This window comes from Manduca sexta, chromosome 20 (assembly GCF_014839805.1).
Source record: "Manduca sexta isolate Smith_Timp_Sample1 chromosome 20, JHU_Msex_v1.0, whole genome shotgun sequence".
In the NCBI taxonomy this organism is placed as follows: Eukaryota; Metazoa; Arthropoda; class Insecta; order Lepidoptera; family Sphingidae; genus Manduca; species Manduca sexta.
The window spans coordinates 13,671,206-13,691,591 of record NC_051134.1 but is presented as its reverse complement, the minus strand read 5'-3'; the positions used below and the strand labels follow the sequence as shown (position 1 = coordinate 13,691,591).

Below are 20,386 nucleotides of genomic sequence, written 5' to 3'. Positions count from 1 at the left end.
CAAGTCAGCCGTCCTCTATCGTCATGCGCAGGTAGCGGCCAGAGGACGACATGCCCATTGTTTATCGTGGCTAATTATAATGCCCCAACGCAGCCGCTCGGCGACCGTCGCGCCGCTGCGCAAAAACTACATACAAATATTAATCAAACAGGGAATGAGACGAAAATTTATAATTATTACAAATTTGCTATAATTCATTTTTACGTCACGTATGTGGTGATCGCATAGCGTGTGAAGCTAACAATTTTTAATCAATACAATCTGTCGTTTTTATCGACGGCGCTCCACTTTGATCATTTAACTAATGGTGGTGACATGACGACAGAACATCGCAACTATCGCACTCGCAGTAACGCGCTCGATTGAGGACCGTTACGTGAAACGTCGAGCGGGCGGGGTGGGGCAAAGAGCCGATACAGCGACGGTGGCGCCCGAACGCGGCCGATTGCCGAGTGCCGAGACGACGACTTACGAGCGGGGGGACACGGGGGTGCGCCACTTATCGCGACGAGCTGGCAACGTCGCGCGGGGTGGGAGCCCCCCGCACCGCAACCTCTCACTCACCGTCGCCGGCTCGCCATCGCCATCATCCAGTGTTACCTTTGACGGTCGAATGCGCGGTCGTTCGCCGTCGACATCAGTGACGTCGATGTCGACACTCGTGTAACACGTCTATGATGTTTCGGTGATCTCAAAGTCGGACTCGCGACAACTTATTACCTATCGAATGCTGGAACACAGTGACATATTCACATCTCGCCACCCTGGAATTGGATTTTTTTGATTGACTTGTGAAAGTGACATTAAGGATTTTTTGGTGTTTTTGAACAGTGCAGTGTACCCCCAAAAAGGATTGCTTCGAAGTGACAAAATTGGATTATGAACACAATATTCCCGGAGCGAACGCAAGGATCTGTGAAAGTGATTTAATAAAAGTAAATAAAGTGATATTATTAAAAAGTTTTTTAGTCCGTTAATTTTTATCAAGTTTTGTGAATATTACGCCGTGCGTGCGTAACAGTTAAAAAATATTTGCTGTAAGACCGACATGCGTAAAACTTGCATAAAACTTAACAGACTGCACACCACCTGTCGTAAAATTATGAACACGCTGGATTTTCCCTCAGCTGATCAGAAGGACTAAAATTCGAACGAAACGTTCATCGCCGATGCGATTTAGTGCCCGAAAATAAAGGTGTCAGCAGTGACAAAATAAAAAAATTGAAGATACACTTTTATTATTTGTTGGTATTTTTTTAATCTGGAATAATGGTTGTGAAAATTGTTACACCACTAACACTGGTAAAAAACATAATAAAATTTATGGTCCATTGTTATTGTGATTAATGTGATTAGCATTGGGAATAAAATAAATTAAAATCAAAATAGGTATTTTATTAATGCCAACGATGAACGTTTCGTCGATTGTTGACGCACAAGAGCAAATGCGAAGCGAAATTTACGCGCGAGGTGCGATAACAGAAAATACTGTACGCTCGTAACTGACACGACGGCATATTGAAGAAAACAATAGTAGCAGACGTGAAATATTTCCAAAACGCGCTTGCTGAAGACGTGACGTTTTTTACTAGTTGTGGGCTACAACGAAGATCGTGATGTTTCAGGGGGTGCGTTAGGACGACAGGACGGCGAACTCTAATAGTACGGCTGGGTACGCGGGGTCCACCATCAGCTACACGGGAGCACAGGCTCCCGACACTGGCAAGCACAACCATCTGCACGGGACCATAGGATACCGAGTAAACGCCCCTAGGTGAGTGACAATATTTTTTTTACTTGCAACAATGACATTGTGAAAACGCAAGCAACTCTCAAAATGATTTCTGATAAAAGTAAAAAGCGTATTGATTACGTAGAATAAATTTATCGAAGAGAAAATATTTCAGCCAACTTTCTTTTTGTCTGTGCCACATTTGTTGTTTGGAATTCGTAGAAATAAACAATCGAATTAAAAGTTGTGATGAACTATTAATGACGAGGCTGTATGGTCTAGAACCCTTTGCCTTCCCAATAATAAAGGGAAAATCAAAATAAAAAAAAAAAAATGTGATGAACTAGTGTTAGAACTAGGGATATTGAAAGTGTACGCTGAGTAGATATTCAGGCAGGCAGTAATTAAATATAATAAGCAACCGTTTAACGTCAACCAAACCTTCGTAAGTACTAACGAACTCGTGTGCTTATATTCTACTGTTTTTATCTTATCCGGAACAAGTTTGTTTACATTACGACAAAACTGAAACGTGACTCCGCTTACCTGTGCCACCTTATCGTAGTTAACAAGCAATAAAATCAAAAATATAGCGACTACGTAAATATCTCAAATGGAAACACTCATTGCGGTTTCTTATTATTTCAGTAAATTGGTGTGACAATTCGAGCAACTTACAATTAAAACACAAATATTGTTTCGGGATTAATTCAACAATGCGTTAAATTAATAATTGATACGGGCAGAGTTAAGAGCATAAAGGTGCGGAGGTACCGAAATGTGACTTAGTCGAGCGCGCATCACTACAATTATAAATGAAATGTGCTCTCCCATTCACACGCACAAATATATGGTTTAGGGCGACCGGTACCCACACAGCGGCGCTGCACCGCACACACACGTCCATAACTCACGCACACACTCATTTAATTCACTCACACAAACACGCTTTGGGAATGCACGCGGTGACTGCACTTTAACGCTTACAATAAACACAAACAAACAAAACATTAAACTAGCAACAACTGAGCGCATCCAATAGAAAATTAATTTCATACTATCTTCTTTAAACTAGATATAATTTAAAATAGGAATAATTAGCAGTTTTCGAGAGATTAACCCAATAACCGTTTCCAATAAATTATAATGAACAGACGAGGTTAAATTATGAAATAAAATAAAAAAACTCGGAGCAGGTGCTAAGTCGAGGCGTTCAACGGCTTTGTTTTGTAGTCACCTTTACAAACGACATATTGTTGATGGCAGCCTGCGTCTACACAAAACCAATAACTAAATAATAATAAATGGGGCCCGCCATACGAGATTGTGTGAACCCTGCACAGGAAGTCTACTTCACTTTGAGGGTAGCAGCTTCAAAATCAAATCGCTAACTGTTGCTAAATAAGTGCAAACTGCGGACAATATACCTTAGATAGATATTAAACTTGAATAAAATATTTTTAATAAGACATAGATTAAACTTTCAATCATTGATATTATTCCCTTTTAAAAATCTCGTATTCTAAATTCAAACTACGATACGGTAACAAAATGTAACAAAAAAAGAATACCAGTAACAATAAAACAACTAAAAGTCGTTGAAACCATGTTGAAGTCACCGATTGTTAATAATAACAGATTTGTAACTGCTCGTAAGTAATCGTGGGAAAAAACGTCAGTTTTGAACGGGTGAGTCAGCCGGGGGCGGATGCTTGCACATGCACCGCACCACGTGCTCAATAGGCTCGAACGGATTCTCTTTTTACACAGATAACATAATGACAGCAGACAGAGCAACATTTTTGTGAGCCACGTTAATTAAGTAATTAAATCGTAAAATACTGGCCGCTACAATGTTATTGAAAAAAGTAATAAACACTATTCGGATCAGTGTCATCAAGTAAACAAATTATAAACCATAAGCGTGGTGGTAATAAAACAGCATATTGACGTGACCGAGCCGCGCAGTCACCCCAAGCGGGCGCTCGGCTGTGCGACCCTTCCCCGCTCGTTGTACCGTATTTACCCCGGAAAGCTCGTCTCCATTTGTAAACCCCCGGAATCCGCTCCTTGAAGCATGATTCATTCTCTCGACCCCAGCGTCAATTGGCGCGAATGAGATAGATAACGAAATACTTAATTAAACTTATTACTCGATTAACTCATTTTGTTTGTTTACGAACACCTTTGTTGTTTGGTTTTTATTGCCAATTAGTTTCTTAGAAACAAGCTGACCTCTACAATAGTTTATGACACTAAGCAAGAGGTCACACGAAATCCGAAGTTAAAATAAATATTTGTTCTGAGTTGACAGATCGCCTGTGACCACACGTTATATTGTCTTCCCATGACACCTGGAAGGAAGCATTGTGTGTTTTGTTTAAACGAACATATGCGGTCTAAAATATCGATCGAGTAACATCTAACGTTAGCGCTATTTATTATATTGATACGTGCGCACAAGCCACAGTGAAGTGGCGTTTAAATGGGGGTGACCAACTGTCGTTGAAACGCAGGGGTCAAAAGCGGCACGGTTTCACGCTGCCGCGATATTAATCTATACAAGTCTCACAATTAATGCCTTATTTAACACTTCACTTACAATAAGAATCGTGTTCGACGACGGATGGAATTAACGGATTACGTGTTATTATTTCAAGATATAAATTATTTATCAAGACGTGCGAAAAGTGAGACTGTATTGTTGAATTTTTCATACTGTTCTATTCAATACGCGATTATCTCGACTGCCAATTAACCAGGAATCCGACACGTCTGCGCACCAATCTAAAATTAACTGCAGCCAATGTATCAAAATACCTACGCTTTACTCGCACATCTCTCAATACTATGCCAAACACCTTCCAGCTTCTCGAAATAGCGGCTTACCTACTCATTCATATTGATTTATTTAGAAATTTCGTATGTCGAAGAACGGAGTTAACGTGCACACGAATAGATCCTGTCGTATTCAATGCACTGAGCCGACACGGTAAACCCGCGCCACTTCGGGTAATAACTCTAGGTAGTCGATCCGTCTGTAAACCCGTACTTAAAGATAAGTTCCTAAAAAGGTACGTTCCGAGAATTGTCTCTAAAGAAATGGTCGGGACGCTCGCATTCAAGATACAAATATTTTGAACAGGGCGTAAGTGATTATTCGGATGTGGTACCACATTTACAAAAAGTGCACCAGGATACAGAACACACAAATTTTTTGTCGGCTACACATTTCGGCCGGCAAAGAGAAAAAAGGTCCAGACAAAACTATAAAAAGAAGTGCAGGTCGGAGCGAGTTTACCTAAGGAAGGGCCCTTGTAAATCATCTGCAGTACCGATGAATAGAGGCGATGTCGACTCGAGCGTTGTTGACTCGTGTGTTTATTAGTTGTCGACGCTACTAAGTATCTGTTAAGTTATTTATGGGAATACTTAAGTAGTGGCCGCTGTGAACTGACCACGTTAAAACCAACAGTATTAACGGAAACATTCAAAGCGTATGCTTTATGCAACGACTAAATTAGCAAATGATTAACATCACATACCTGTCTAAATGTTATGTAAAATTGTAACTGGTTTCAACCAGTGTTCATAATGTAGGGAGCTAATCACCCGCTGTTGTGCGAATGAGTTGTACATTAGTAGGTATAATTTCATACAAGTTCGTCTCGATATTATTGCACCAGTACACATAAAGGCATAACAATGGGCGGCCCGTGCGAGTGTTTGTCGTGCATTTTTCGAATGGGAATTATTAGGAAGGGCTCCGTGAAGGCTCGGGAATTCGCCCCAAAAGCGGTTCACATGAATCGTTCTCCCACTCCGGCGCCGTATAAAAAATCAAACACATCCCGAGAGAAACACAGGGGTAACAACGCGTCACTGTTCGCCCATATTGATTTTTTCTCTCATTGTTAGTAAAATAATAAAATCTCAACACATATTAAAAAAAGATCTTGCGTCGATTGTATTTGGGTTGAATATTGAGTCTGAGTTTATTAATAATCGAAGCGTTAACGTGTGGAATGTTCGACTCTGTAAGGCCGCTTGCAATAGAAACCGCTCGTATCGTGAGTGAAATAATATTAACTGGACCGATTTCACATTTAATATGTACACAGTCGCTTGGCTGTGTAACTATATACACCTAATGATTGGGTTTGTTATATACCTATGCACGTTAGCGATTCTGTCGAACTTCAATAACATGAGTTGGCACAAATAATTTGTTTTATAAATAGAGTGCAGCAGTGTTGTGTGAGCCGATTGGCGAATGAATATGGTTGTTGTTGTGATTGCAGCGGCTATGGGTGCGCCGGCGGTTCGGGCGCGATGAGCGGCGGCGGCGAGAACGCGCAGTTCGGCGCCACCGCCGCCATGGTCGCCGCGGCCACCACGGCCGCGATGCAGGACTCGCAGCCATTCTCCCAGGTCCGTACTCCGGTACACGCTACACACTACGCACCGGTACGCGACATTCAAACGTTATACCTCTTACCCACTTATTATCCAAACTAAACATCTTCAGCTGTCCATCTGTCCACTGTCAACACGGCCACTATTCACTATTAATTGTTGTGTAATGAATAAAAGTTTACAAACATATTTGCTAATTAAATGACCAAAACGTTGATGTATAACCTCGGTTGAATACTTGTACGTGGATTAAGTCACGTACGTTCCAATGAAGCCTCTTTAATATTAAATTGTCAATTACAGATGCAAAACAACATGACTATGGGAAATCCCCAGTATGGGGCGATGAACGGCTACGGCCAGCAACGCAGCCATAATCCGGCCATGACGAGCATGGGAATGGGTGGAAACGGCGGCATGAACGGCATGACCAGCATGGGTCAGATGGGCAATGCAGCCATGAACGGAATGAATGGCATGAACCCCATGGCGCAGATGGCCAACATGGGCTTACACGCCAACATGATGCCGAGTCAGATGGGCCCCGGGCAGATGGGCGGCTCGGCTAAAATGGGACCAGGCTACCAAAGGCGACACACGCCTTATCCCTCTGGGAATATGCTCATGGGACAGCGGAAGTCTCAGTATATGAGTGGTCAGCCAGCGTTTGGCCCGACTCAGTACCCCGCTGGGTATGGTGGCAGGCCGAGCTTCCAAGGCCAGTACCCTCCTCAGCAACCCCTCGGGCCGAGTGGCAATTTTGGCGCAGCGATGAGAGGAACTATGAGGCAATCAACGCCACCGTACACGAATCAAGGGCAGTACTTCAACGGTGGTGTGCCCAGTCAATTCCCTCAGCACCAGGGTGGAACTGCGCAGTACGGCGGCCAGTATGGTGGTCAGTTTGCCCAAGAAGTGGCTATGAGGACCAACATGTCGTACCAGCACAGTCCAGTACCAGGAAACCCTACTCCGCCGCTCACGCCAGCCAGCAGTATGCCACCATACATTAGTCCTAATGGTGACGTGAAACCTCATTTCAACGAGCTCAAACCACCGATGGGCATGCAAAGTATGAATTAAACTTATCAAAAATTAACGTTATTGGCTGTATTTTGATTAAAGTACTAATAAAGCATTGTTATTTTCAGATGACGAGCTCCGGTTAACATTCCCCGTAAGAGATGGTATTATACTACCACCATTTAGATTAGAACATAATTTAGCTGTTAGTAATCATGTATTCCAATTGAAACCAACGGTCCATTCAACATTAATATGGAGGTAAGTATTTTCGTATTACTTCGCAATAGCAATAAATTTCCGGTGAACTTGAAATAACCAATTGTGCCTTGTTTGCAGGTCGGACCTTGAGTTACAACTAAAATGCTTCCACCACGAGGATCGGCAGATGAACACAAACTGGCCGGCGAGTGTTCAAGTTTCTGTCAACGCAACTCCATTAGTCATAGATAGAGGAGAGAACAAAACATCACACAAACCGTTGTACCTGAAAGAAGTGTGCCAGCCGGGCAGAAACACGATACAGATCACCGTCTCCGCCTGCTGTTGTGTAAGTGTCATTATCATATTCATCGTTACTCAGTAACAAGCGCTATGCTCACACCTGTCAAAACACCGCTGTTTTTAATTGTAATAACGAAATCAATAAATTCAAAAAATAAATGTGTGCTCTTTGTTTTTCTAGTCGCATCTGTTCGTATTACAATTAGTACACCGGCCGAGCGTGCGGAGTGTGCTGCAAGGCTTGCTAAGGAAACGGTTGTTGACGGCCGACCACTGCATCGCTAAAATTAAAATGAACTTCAACCAGACGCCAACGAACGGAAGCAACGGTTCAAACACGGCAAACGACAGGGACAGTGTCGAACAAACCGCTTTAAAAGTGTCGTTAAAATGTCCAATCACGTTCAAGAAAATCACGCTGCCTGCGCGTGGGCATGAGTGCAAACACATACAATGCTTTGATTTAGAATCGTATTTACAACTCAATTGTGAACGAGGCTCGTGGAGATGTCCTGTTTGCAAGTGAGTATTCCGTTTCCAACTTACAAATACAATGAAAATGTATTAATTGTCTTGTAGACTGAGAAATAATTGATAATAAATTTTCTTGCAGTAAACCTGCTCAGCTGGAAGGGCTAGAGGTCGACCAATATATGTGGGGAATCCTTAACACGCTCAACAGCTCCGATGTCGATGAAGTAACGATTGACAGCGGAGCTAACTGGAAGGCAGCTAAGAGCCCCAACACCTCTGGCATCAAGGTATACATCCAACCACATGGTACCAAAAAATATATCGATATTGATAGAATAGTACTAATATTTCGAATCATTACAGCAAGAAGACGATAGCAACGACAACAGTATTGGAAAGAGAGGTAAAGCGGTCTCACCGGGGTCTATGAACATGCCTACAATGAACAACTGGGATATGAACCAAGCATTGTCGCCGTACTTACCGCCAGACATGAACACAATCGCTAGCGGGTCTATGATCTCCTCGTACAACCAAAGTGGGCAGAACAGAAGTTCCAGCTCTAACAACCAGAACTACGACTTCGGAATGAACAATGGTCCTGGAAGTAATGAATTCGCTGGAAGCGGACCACTGTCGCATCTGAATGATAGTGTCAATTCTTTAGACCCGCTCAATGCTATGGAAAAGAGTCTGAACGAGCAGGTAATTATTTTGATTTGTTAATTCAATGTTAACAATTAAAAGAATCATGACAGTTTTTAAATAGATAATATTGTACAAAATTATACAGCAGTTCATGATAGGATAATGTCACTCAAAGTGATAGGCCCAACTACGTTTTCTCATGGAGTTACTTGGCTCTTTCAATCGTCGATATCCATAAGTAACAGACCAAATCACACATTCGTTCTAAACTTACATCCGAGCATTAAATAAATAATAATAATAAATAATAATATCAGCCCTGTATTATATACTTGCCCACTGCTGAGCACGGGCCTCCTCTACTACTGAGAGGGATTAGGCCTTAGTCCACCACGCTGGCCTAGTGCGGATTGGTAGACTTCACACACCCTCAAAATTCCTATAGAGAACTTCTCAAGTATGCAGGTTTCCTCACGATGTTTTCCTTAACCGTTAAAGCAAGCGATAATTTACAAAAAAACACACATAATTTTTTAGAAAAATCAGATGTGTGCCCTTGGGTTTGAACCTGCGGACATTCGTCTCGGCAGTCCGTTCCACAAGCAACTAGACTATCGCTGCTAACATTAACTAACCTGGTACAATGGTAGATGCCGCACACCCCCCACACGCCGCACACGCCGGGCTCGGCGCACACGCCGGGCGGCGGCGGCGCGCACACGCCGGGCTCCTCGCACACGCCGGGCCCGCCCTCCGTCGGACACCACTCGCTCAACGACGTCGACATACCAGCCGACCTCAACTTCGATCCCGCAGCGGTCATTGACGGCGAAGGCGCCGACAACCTTAACGTAAGTGTCTTCTCCTTTATCGAGGGTAGTTTTATAGGACGGTATACTTGCCATAAATTAGCGTATGTATAAGTATGTGTAGGACTTATCCTATTCTTGCAATTTGACATGTACACTGAAGCTAAATTATCACAAATAATTTCTGTAAAATCGTAGCGCTGTGATTTTATGTTGAGACTACCGATCTATGCATTACTAGCATTTTTACCTTTCTATCTTGAAAGCGAACTTTGGTTTATTACATCAGTATCGGTATATTTTTACAAAATAATGCCGGCAGAAAAGCAAGTCGTATGTAAAGGAAAGGTCCCTTTTAATACCTTATCTTGAAGGCAATCTTTGGTATATTTCATCAGCAGCAGTATATTTTAGAAGACTTAACGGAAGAGCGCGTGAGCTACACGTAGATATATTCTTAGATAAAAAATCCTGTTCAGACTAAATTTTTCACAGAACCTAAGTAAGTCATAATAATAGCATATCAGTTTGTTGACACTGCACCGTAACTTCTCCTAAAATAAAGTATATAAACAACAAACCAACCCAAATAACACACCAAACAAGATAAAGCGCACAAAAATACAATAATAGCTAGCGTAGAAAAAGAAAAAAAGGAAGAAAAATTAAGAGACATGTCGAAAGAAAGCCAAAATAGAAATCGCAGTCTGGTCATAGAAAGTAAATTAAAGGGACTAGAAACAGTTGCGTCGGCCGAGGCGAGTAAATATTTACGAGCACGTAGTCCTCAAAACAGAAATAACTGATAAGCCAAACTGCCAAAAATTATAACTCCGTTTAAATTTGGCACTTACTGATGTGGATTTCCCTAGAGAGATAAGAAACGATTACGCAAGAGGAAATTGGGTGTTTAAAAAGTGGGCCAAAAATTTAATGACTAACATTTTATCCTGATACAAACACATTACAGATCGAAACTAACATGTAAATCAGAAATATAGAGATAATGTAGAGTTTTATAGAAAAGGGTAGACGGATGTTTGCAACTGCAACTTATTTGCTTGTTATAAAGATCTTAGTTGACCAAGCAGAGGCCAAAAACGTTTTGCCGTACGAACCTAGTCAAGAAAGTACCCACTATATTATAATTATACAACAGTATATTTAGAGAAATTATTAATATAGAAAAACCAATACTGTTGTTATCGCAAAACAAACAGTAGGGAATCATATTGTTTATGTATGACGCATAAATGATATAAATATGTAATTGGAATTCCCTAATGATTAGTTGAGACTCGTTCTGAAATGTCTCTGTTCTCAATTAATAAGTACCAGTTCCGCATCAAATAGATGCCGCGAGTACGACTCATTAAGAGTACTAATCATTGAACATGATCATTAGTTCTAATAATAGAAATAAGCAGAGAATACGCGCAAATAGTTCTTATGATTGAGAAGTGAGTGATAAATAAAAAAATATACTGTCATCTTTGTATTTCATTTCTGATTTTGGCTAAGTCTCTAAAGTGTTCAAATAAACATTGTTCAAATATCTGTGTAATTTGTATATCGATTACTAAATATTTATTATAGGGTGTCATGTAATTTCATCTCATCTAATGAGTTGATGTACTGGTTCTCCCGTATTTATCGAATAGCATTAAAGTATTGTATTAGCAATACACGTTTTTGTTTCTAACTACGTCCTTAGGAAGCTACCCTGTTTGACTATTGAGTTTCGACTGGTTTTCTTGCATCATTTAACACTCAAACATGGATTTAATATCCGCTGATTACGATGCATATGCCAAAGTTCGTTATCTTTATGGAATAATCGTTATGTATAGTAGTATCTGTAAACCGTTGCATGATAGATTGTTCCACGTTGCAGTTGTTGCCGGAGACGAGTGTAGACCCGATGGAGCTGTTGTCGTACCTGGACGCGCCGGCGCTGGGCGAGCTGCTGGCCACGCCCCCCTCCTCCTCCTCCTCCGCGGGCTCGCACCCTCCGCGCGCGCCCTCCTCCGACGACCTGCTCGCGCTCTTCGAGTGAACACCACGCGACACCGCCTTAACGAACTCACTGTAGGTACACGATTTACGTCAAACAGCTTTCAACTTCCACTGACGCGATAAGTCGACCATAGCTCCCGTCGCGTCACGATTTCATGAAGGTTATTTGCAAAATCGATGGCCCCTACTCCGGTGACTCGTTACAAAAGCTCGGTTCGCCTGGAATCCTGTGGCTTTGTTCCAACTCGCATTTGAGCCGGGAAGCCCGACATTGTGATACTAGATTTTAGTTCCTTCTCCGATCGCGGCGATGTTGCACGTTGCAGTATGTAATCGTTAGATACTAACAGAATCTCCGTCACCTTGTGAAGGTGCTCACCGCGTAGAGGATTATGTAGCATGCAACGTCCGACAGGTCGCGTGACGTCGCGCGTTCAAACCGCGGCGCCGGAGAACATTTATTAGATATATAGGTAAAGTATTGGAGGCGAACGGCCATAGACACTGCGGTGTTGTGCAAGTATAGTTCCTCGCACCGCCGCACACACGGTGGCGCTAATCAGCTCCTTTATATTCTAAACTCTAGCATAAACTGTAACACAAATTTTGATTAATTCAAGTTGGTCGATGTAACGATTAGAGATTTGATTTGTGAATATAAGAGGTGAGGTGTGTGTACATAGCGTGAGTGGTGGTGTCGCGGTCCGCGGCGGTGTACATAGGCGGGCGCGGAGACGGGCACGCTCGGAGGCATTATGAATCTTATAGTTCCTATTGGATGCGAGCGAGCTATAATGTTCAATTGCCATTTACTGTAAAAATATTCCTTGAAGTTTTCGTATATTCTGCATTTTTAAATGGTAAGATAGGATTCGTGAGTATAACGCTACTCGCTTATTGGGTGATATATTCTAAATGAATTGTTTGAAAACAACAATAAATTGTAACATATAAGTTACAAAACTATATTGTAAATGTGAGTGCAAAAATGAACTCTGTTAAATTATTTTGCGTTATGTGAATCGAAGAATGATATAAATATATTTTAATTTCTATATAAATAATAATGAACTGTATTATTTGTAAATATGATTCTAGTTAAGAATATTATATTATCTAGTTATTATATAGGAAAACATGGCGGATACTTATATGACGGCCAGTTTAGTATAGTATTACTAAATTTAAAAAAATCTACACATGGTTTTACATGTACATACATATAAAATACCATATATACAAACTACTTACTAACAGAGTACAGATACAGTTTATTCAGAGTTTTAATTCATGAAACGATCTTATTACCACCCAATTTTATTTGTAGAAGCAAAACCTGTCATCCTTATAGTGTAAGCCCTTACAAATAATTGTACTTTTAAGTACTTAATTCTTTAAATGAAATAATTAATTTAATATTTATTATATCCTTCAGATCAAAGAACTCTGAAACTGTTATTCTATACCTGCGTTTAAATAAATGAATTATCGTGTACATAATTGTATTTCGTTCACATAATCTATGTCTGTACTCTGTTATGCTTCTCACAAGTGCAAACAGCCAATATAAATAAATTAGTCAAATTTCTTTAATCTATGCTCATCTTAATTTCGTTGACTTGCTGTGCCCTGTTCAGTTGCGAACTTAAAGCAATAATAAAGTGCTTATGCCCGTATAGAGAAGTTTATTTAAATAAATAGATATAGGTACATATTATTTATTAACACTAAACAGATAAAAGGAATGAATTATGATGAGCATTGAATTAAATGAAATAAACTTGTTTCACATATTTTCAAATGTTCGGTTCGGTTTTTCGAAGTGTAGTGGCGCTTATGTTAAAGTAAATTATTGTTATTACATAATTTTGATACTACTTAGTGTTATGTATAGCGCAAATTGTCAACATTCGTGGAAATTTTTTCTAAATGGAATTAAGTTCCCGTAAAATTTTTAAAAATCATTATTCCATAATTCATTTAGGTGTTGTAAATTTTCGAACATAACTTACTGTTAATAAAGTTTAAAATATAAACAGTTTATAAAATATCTCTAACTTAGAGTTGTATGTAAAACTGTCGATTGTTTCACTAACTTGTGTAAAAATTGGTGATTTGCGCATCTTTACTTCATGCTATGAATATGGACGCCTCTTTAGAGTTAGTCAATCTATTACGGAAAACAATAAAATTAGTATTATATGAAGCCGTGGTCAATTAACCAAACAATTTGCTATTTGCTTTGGAAGTTATGAATATATTGCTTCTTATAGTTAAAATTATTGATGCACTCGTCGCCGTTGCTGCGAACAGAGCAATTGTTTGTCGAGTTGATCACAGCTTTAAATAAATTACATAATTTTAAGGGACCTTCAATTCCAGTTAGCTAGATCTATTTATTGTAGTGAATACTGCTGTAGGACGGATCATCACGAGGATTTTTGGGTGACCAAATAGTAATTTTTTACATGTTTACCTATTTAAGGTAATAAACAAATTCGTTTATATAAAATGGAAAATATCACAAAAATTTATAGCATATCACATAAAAAAAAAAACAAAAATCCGCACTGAGCGATCCGTCCAAGTGAGTGAATGATTACAATATATATTTTGTTGAATATTATAATGAACTGCTGTGAGGTAGATTTTATGCAACTACAAATATAAGATACAGCATTTGGAAATAAGTGAAAGAAGGATTCTTAATAAGACAAACGCAAACCATGACTCAAGAGATCATGCAAAGCCAAACTGTAGCATATTTAACGTTTTCAATATAATGTGAACATTTTTAGCAATCAGTTCGACACCCACTGAATTCATTTCGAAATGTGTAAAATGAAAAAAAAATAACATTTTTATGTTATTGAAAATAAAATGAATTTAAAAATTACATGCGATATTTTATTTTTGTTTCCCTTGGCCTGTTACTTTGGCTGTTGAAGGAAAACTTTGTGAGCTCAGCAATTAATGGGACTTAATTGGATGGAGGGATAGTTTGTAATCTTACTTTTTATCTTACTATAGTTATAATTGTGTAAATGCCTGGAAGTTTGTTAAAGGTAAATCCATAAATGGCTAGACAAATAAGGATCAAATTTGGCATACGAAAATATCTGAACTTTTTAATCTTATTTTTTAAACAAATTCCGCTTGCGTCGTACAGATGGCGCTGTGGATAACTGCAGTGATTTAGTGACTGTGAAGCTATGAGCAACATATATTTTTTTAATAAAAATCTTGGATCCCTTTCGCGCTTATGTAAAGTAGACGGGATATGTCGGACTTTAACCGACTAAGAACCCCAGGGTGGCCTCCATCAGCACTTGAATGACTCCGGGACCTCGAAGTGAACGCCGCAGCTATTATAAGTTTTATTTATGTCAATCACATAATTAAGTGATTATGTGATTGACATAAATAAAACTTATTTTTCGTCGTATCTAGTCGTACCGCATATTAACAATATACTTACTGGTAGAGATCTTTAAACTTGTGCAGATTATGGAATGGTACTTATAGCGTCATTTTTACGAACATTAAATAAAACAATATAGAGCAAAACGTTTAAACATAGTAAAAAGATTTATTTAAATAAGTTATAAGTTGTAACGCTATCTTCTATTACAAATGCGCAAATTTGCAAGGCTGTTGGATGTTTGCAGGATGTAACCAAAAAAGCATTTAACGGTTTTGTATGACATTGCTTGTACAGATAGGCCATGTCTTGGATTAAGAAGCAGTTAGGTACCTATTTTTTGTCACAGAAAACTGCAAAATGGGACTTCATTCACGGAAAATGCCTTTAATTAGGCTAAAGCGGCTAGCATCATCTAATACCAATAATTCGGCACAAAATAATAATGTTTCCAAGAAATAATATTATAAATCAAATCCTTTAATTTCGTCTACCTGCTCCAAAACGCGCACAACCTGTTTGACCGATGCAAGAACATTTATAAAAATTATACGATTGTTAGCAAATAAGCTACTAAAGGGATTTTTTCCACCTCAATGTCACAATTATTCGAATTTGCAGTTGCTTTGGAAGTACTAACTTGAGAATAACATTAGAAATACAAACGTAGTCATTTGAAGTTTTACTCTAACTTAATAGGGTCGCCCCCTGTCGCAGTATGGGACGGATTGTACACGGAAAAAAGTGGTAAAAATAGTTGCGACTCTGCTTACTCTTTCGGGCATAAAAGGCGTGAGTGTATGTGTTAAAATTTATACATATAAATGCTAAAAAAAAATGTTTGAAGATGTGAATGCTTAGAAATAAACGCCGAAATCGCTGAATGAATATATGAAAATGGCATGCCGATATCTTAGTAAAGTGCATAGATTTTTATACAGCCAATGATTTTTTAAGCACCGGGAATGAGGAGAAACTCAGAGGAATTATTTAAACATAATGTATTATTAACGTTGTGCAATGTATTTTTTTATGGGTCGTAATGTAAATTAAACTAACTGGATTTCTTGGATGGTTATATTCTCGATTAAGCTTCTAAAATTATGTATTATATTTGTGAAAACTTTCAATTAAATTTTTTTTAGCTATATTTACCACTTTTTGTTATGCTAGTTTTAAGTTTTCCTTAAATAATTTATACTATAGAGAGTCGTCTGGATTTCGTATAATATATTCAAAACACTAACGTACGTTGACCGAACGCTAATACCGACGAACCGGCATAACTTGTCCAGCGTATTAAAATTGCCCCTCATTAGAAAAAGAACAGAATGTTTCAAAAAATCTAGGTAGGTATTTATCAACTGGTACGAGCGAAAACAAGGTATATGCCCGAGCTATTTATAAACATAAAAATAAAGCAGAGGATACGTAGCCTGCTTTATTAAAGCTCCCGAGTTTGGTGTGTATTTAAACTGAAAATATTGCTATACTTGGATTATTAATTTCCTGTTTATTATTTTTTGTATTAGAGCAAAAAGTTTTAGTTTCAGCGAATGGTGTTTTAATAATGAATTGGGGATAAAATGCCGCGTCATTGCTGGCGTATAGTGAGCCTGATTGTTGTTTTATTATAACGTGAAATATAACACATTTCGAGTAAGCAATTAAATGAGTTAAAATTGTGAAGAAGTCTTGTAAAACATATTATATTACGCGGGTTAAAAATACTTACACATCCGAATCAAAATAGTACAATGTACAATGTGAGTGTATAAATAGCTTTATTCCTTCCTTTATAGTTCTACGAAGAAACAATATCATGCCATTTCTATATTTTATGATTTATAAAATTTTCCAAATAGTGGCGCGTACCACACATAGCGGTATTGTCACATATCTGGCAACCCCGCACACTCGCACGCGCAGCGAAGCCTTCTCGCACGCACACAAATACGCCATGTAAACACGTGCCCTATAGCAGACAGTCGATTACTCGACGGGTCTGAGGCAGGTATCGCGCCTTGTCTTACCGGTTGAACGACACAAAACGATCGAACGAACGCCTCAAAACGAACTATGCTATTCTAAACACAATAATCAAAATATATCTCTCAGAAAAAAAGACTCAGTGGTGTGTGCGTGACTTCCGAAGAGCGTTTATACGTGAGAACTTCTCCTTAAGTGCATAGCGGTATCGCAGAACCAGATTCTAAGTTCTCAATGTATTGAAAGTAGCTTTTCTGTTTATTTGTTTAATCTATTCGACTGTGTTTCGTATTCTGAACATCGTGTTGCATCGGAATTTACTTTACATAGTTGGTAAGTACTTGATAAGAATTCATTCATATTTTTTTATGTTTCGTTTCATTTAATTTCCCATACATGTCTAATGTGCTGGCGTTTATTAAAACAAGTTTACATTTAACGTTCGACTTTTAGACCCGATTATGCATAAAGATGAGCATTCTTTCGACATAAATAAATTTGTAGTTTTTTCACACCAGTTCAAACGGCTTAATTGCTCTTTGTGTGCGGAAATATGCAGGATAAAGTCCACCTCACACAATCGCGAACAGTAAAATCTATTGTCTGTATGATAAAATAGAGACATAAGTTTTTTTCTGAGAACTTAATAAGGTGCGTTAACAAGGCAAGGGTTTTGTTATCTCTGACTATTAAAGCCTTATCAAAAATTTACTTTTAAATGTGCCAACTTAATACAATTTGCAAATTTTGAATCACGAATTTGCTGACATGTAAAAACAAGCTGGTTATATATCGATTGATGAGTTTATGGTCTAGTAACGGTGCTTCCCATACCTTATATATTGACACAACGGTAAACTATGCCATTGCATTTAGTTATATTTATTCTTCCTTTTCTATATGTCGTATTACATTTCTCAGTTTGATCATGTTCTTACTTTCAATTGTCAAGTCTGCAACACCAAAGAGGTGGGTAGAGATGTATTTATAGTTGTTCTTTTTGAATACGGTACATCCGCTAATTTGACACTCGAGTTTTTCCCCGCACCAAACATGCACCACCTACAATAATACAAGGAATGACTCAACCGGAAACCAAACCCTGACTCGAAACTCATGATCTATCTAGACGCCTCTACCACTAGACTTATGCAACGTTTAAAGCTATTTAACTCGCTTTGTACGGGAAGTTCTGTTCGTACATCTGAATGTTTGCTCAATCGGGAAAACCCAAAGGAACGGAAATAGGTGCGTCTCAAATAAACACAAGTCACTCGGTATTAGATGTGGATGCTATACCATTAATTTTACTAGAATTTATTAGCTGCAGGCTATAGATTTATTGCTTTAACAACATTGTAGTATCTAAGCTGAATAATTTACGACAAGGAAGTATTGGAACGTTCCTTTTCATATAGAGTTTTCTCGCTGTTATTTTCTAGTTTCTTATTTCTTCTTTGGCATTCCAATGTTTACTAATCCCTCAATTACCAGTAATTAGTGATCTACAATAGAATAATGTAATTTATTTCTAATACAATGAGGCATGTATTCCTTTGCCCTCAAATTTCGTGAATATATTTTTTAATGATCACACTATTAGTTTGTATGCAATTCATGATTTGGAAGTCATGCTTTCACTATCACCTTATATAGCAAAAACAGTCATGTCTGTCTGTCTGCGACAATGAGTGATACTTGTATTACAGTACTTATATTCAATATTGCTGCGATTCATAAAAGCCTATAAACTTGATCCTGCAGTGCTCCCCCCCCCCCCTCCACTGACCACACAAAAAAGTCAAAAGCTGGAATTTTATAGTAATAATGGTAACTAATAAATGACAATTAGCTCATTCACACTCTAACGGATGGCGAACTTTTGTTATTTAACCTTCCATCCAGAACCGAACTTAGCTATTCTGGCGCCGCTTTTCTAACGACCTTTTATTAGGTCACAACTGTATTATTGTTGGAATTGAGAATTTATCTCAATCATAATTGATATGCTCAAAATATTTTGTTGCGTGCCATTGGTCCGCTATCCCTGCTCTAGGAAATGGTACTAAAAGCTCAACTCTACACTCAAAATAATGCTACAGACGCACTGCAACTAATGTAAGATTAAAGTCTTGGTAATTGTTAGGATGTCTTGTCTAGGGACACACACACTTGCATGGATGGCTACGTAAGTGTATGTACATTGTTGTGTGAGGGCGCTGTGTCACACCATACCTTCTATAGAAAAGCGATGTGTGCCTTTATTAATACAGTGCGTCTACTAATTTGTTATTATTATCATCTTAGTCCTCAGCTGAGCAGGAAAACATTGTGAAGAAACCTGCATACCTGAGATATTCTCTATAGGAATTTGAGGGTGTGTGACGTCTACCAATCCCCACAAGGCCAGCGTGATGGATTAAGGCCTAATCCCTCTCAGTAGTAGAGGAGGCCCGTATCCAGCAGTGGGACAGTATATTATATGTACTCAGCAATATATATAACATACTTATGAAGTTTTCAAATAATAAATACATTTCAGCAATAAATGTTTCCTATTTTTACTAAATATAGAAATTTCCAAAACACAGATTTATATAAATAGTTTTTGTTCGTAGGTCACGTAATTTAAATCACGTGACTACAGCTTTCACTGTTTGTTTTTGAATGTCTTAAAATTATATTTAATATGCCCATAATAACTTAGAAATATAGTAATTTGCTCTCAAAGCGTAATAGCTGGACAAAACTTAGAAATAATGCCCTAAATTATAGCGAGTAATATTATTTGGAATCTGCTTTTGACTACAACTGAAGACAACAAAATCATAATTGTTCAATCAAAATCGTTTTTTCCATAATCAACTCTAATGTTTAATTTTATTTGCTGAAGCTTAAATCTAAATATGATGCTATGATTATAATACTTACCTAAATGGTCTTTGTGTTGACTGGAGTACCTTTACCATTAGCCGCTGCACAGACGCTGACAGCTTGTCAAGAAACATTACACTCCTGTGAAATAAACATTTGCTCACGTTGCAGAATCAACTTTCAGTTTCGTAGTCATAATGGTGTCTAGTGAGTCAAAACACATTAACGAAGTAATACGGGAAGATATTACCCATTACAAAAATATTTAGTCTTATAAAATATTGATAAACAGCATATTGAAGATTGCATCCATAATTATCTCGGCACCACCCTAAGGTTGGCTGGTAGAGAATGCCTATGGCATTAAGTCCGCCTGTATACATTTGTATATGAAGTGCTAAATAAAATAAATAAAAAGATTGACCAGGAGTTAGTTTAAAAACAATTTGAACTTGTAAAACAATCTTACATTTATATCCA

The 20,386-nt window shown here is 38.4% G+C and overlaps 2 protein-coding genes across 3 annotated transcripts in view; both read left to right on the top strand.

Annotated features, from left to right (window-relative positions):
* Positions 1-581: 581 nt before the first annotated feature.
* LOC115456400 (zinc finger MIZ domain-containing protein 1) lies at positions 582-14,518 on the top strand. 2 transcript variants are annotated; one of them, XM_030185444.2, is made up of 11 exons: positions 582-935; positions 1,626-1,774; positions 6,034-6,163; positions 6,452-7,220; positions 7,300-7,432; positions 7,511-7,721; positions 7,857-8,197; positions 8,289-8,436; positions 8,513-8,854; positions 9,448-9,648; positions 11,501-14,518. In XM_030185444.2, exons 3-11 carry the CDS (start codon positions 6,065-6,067, stop codon positions 11,660-11,662), a joined length of 2,406 nt encoding a protein of 801 aa, XP_030041304.1. In that variant the 5' UTR covers positions 582-935; positions 1,626-1,774; positions 6,034-6,064; the 3' UTR covers positions 11,663-14,518. The 2 variants fall into 2 exon arrangements, with proteins under 2 accessions (XP_030041304.1, XP_030041303.1); XM_030185443.1 differs by having other exon boundaries at positions 6,034-6,199.
* Positions 14,519-17,014: 2,496 nt separating this feature from the next.
* Positions 17,015-20,386, top strand: part of LOC115456429 — a 90,762-nt gene continuing 87,390 nt past the window's right edge. Inside the window, exon 1 of the mRNA XM_030185490.2 lies at positions 17,015-17,365. The gene's annotated coding sequence lies outside the window, so the exon portion shown is untranslated. The remainder of the gene's footprint in view (positions 17,366-20,386) is intronic.